Source organism: Penaeus monodon, chromosome 28, assembly GCF_015228065.2.
Source record: "Penaeus monodon isolate SGIC_2016 chromosome 28, NSTDA_Pmon_1, whole genome shotgun sequence".
NCBI lineage: Eukaryota > Metazoa > Arthropoda > Malacostraca > Decapoda > Penaeidae > Penaeus > Penaeus monodon.
Genome location: NC_051413.1, coordinates 34,099,272 through 34,099,487, shown reverse-complemented (window position 1 = coordinate 34,099,487; position 216 = coordinate 34,099,272). Strand labels below are relative to the sequence as shown.

At 40.3% G+C, this 216-nt stretch overlaps 1 protein-coding gene across 1 annotated transcript in view; it reads right to left on the bottom strand.

The window, feature by feature from the left end:
• The window catches only part of LOC119591186 (tRNA pseudouridine synthase-like 1), an 11,063-nt gene that overhangs the window by 1,825 nt on the left and 9,022 nt on the right, over window positions 1–216 (bottom strand). The window contains 1 exon segment of the mRNA XM_037939898.1: window positions 16–173. Coding sequence (XP_037795826.1) covers window positions 16–173 — 158 coding nt within the window.

Below are 216 nucleotides of genomic sequence, written 5' to 3'. Positions count from 1 at the left end.
TCTCTTACAACCAACCTGTCTGTACAAGAAAGACCTGGACTTCACAATGATGTCCCAGAACTGAAGATTGCCGTAAAGAGGCTCAAAGGCTGGATCCAGAAGAGGTCGACCCTCTGTGATTGTAATCTGAAACGGAAAAGTTACCTCATTAGAGTTGGGAGAAGCTAAGGAAGCTGAGGAAAAAAATATATATACTTGAATATAGTCATAATACTT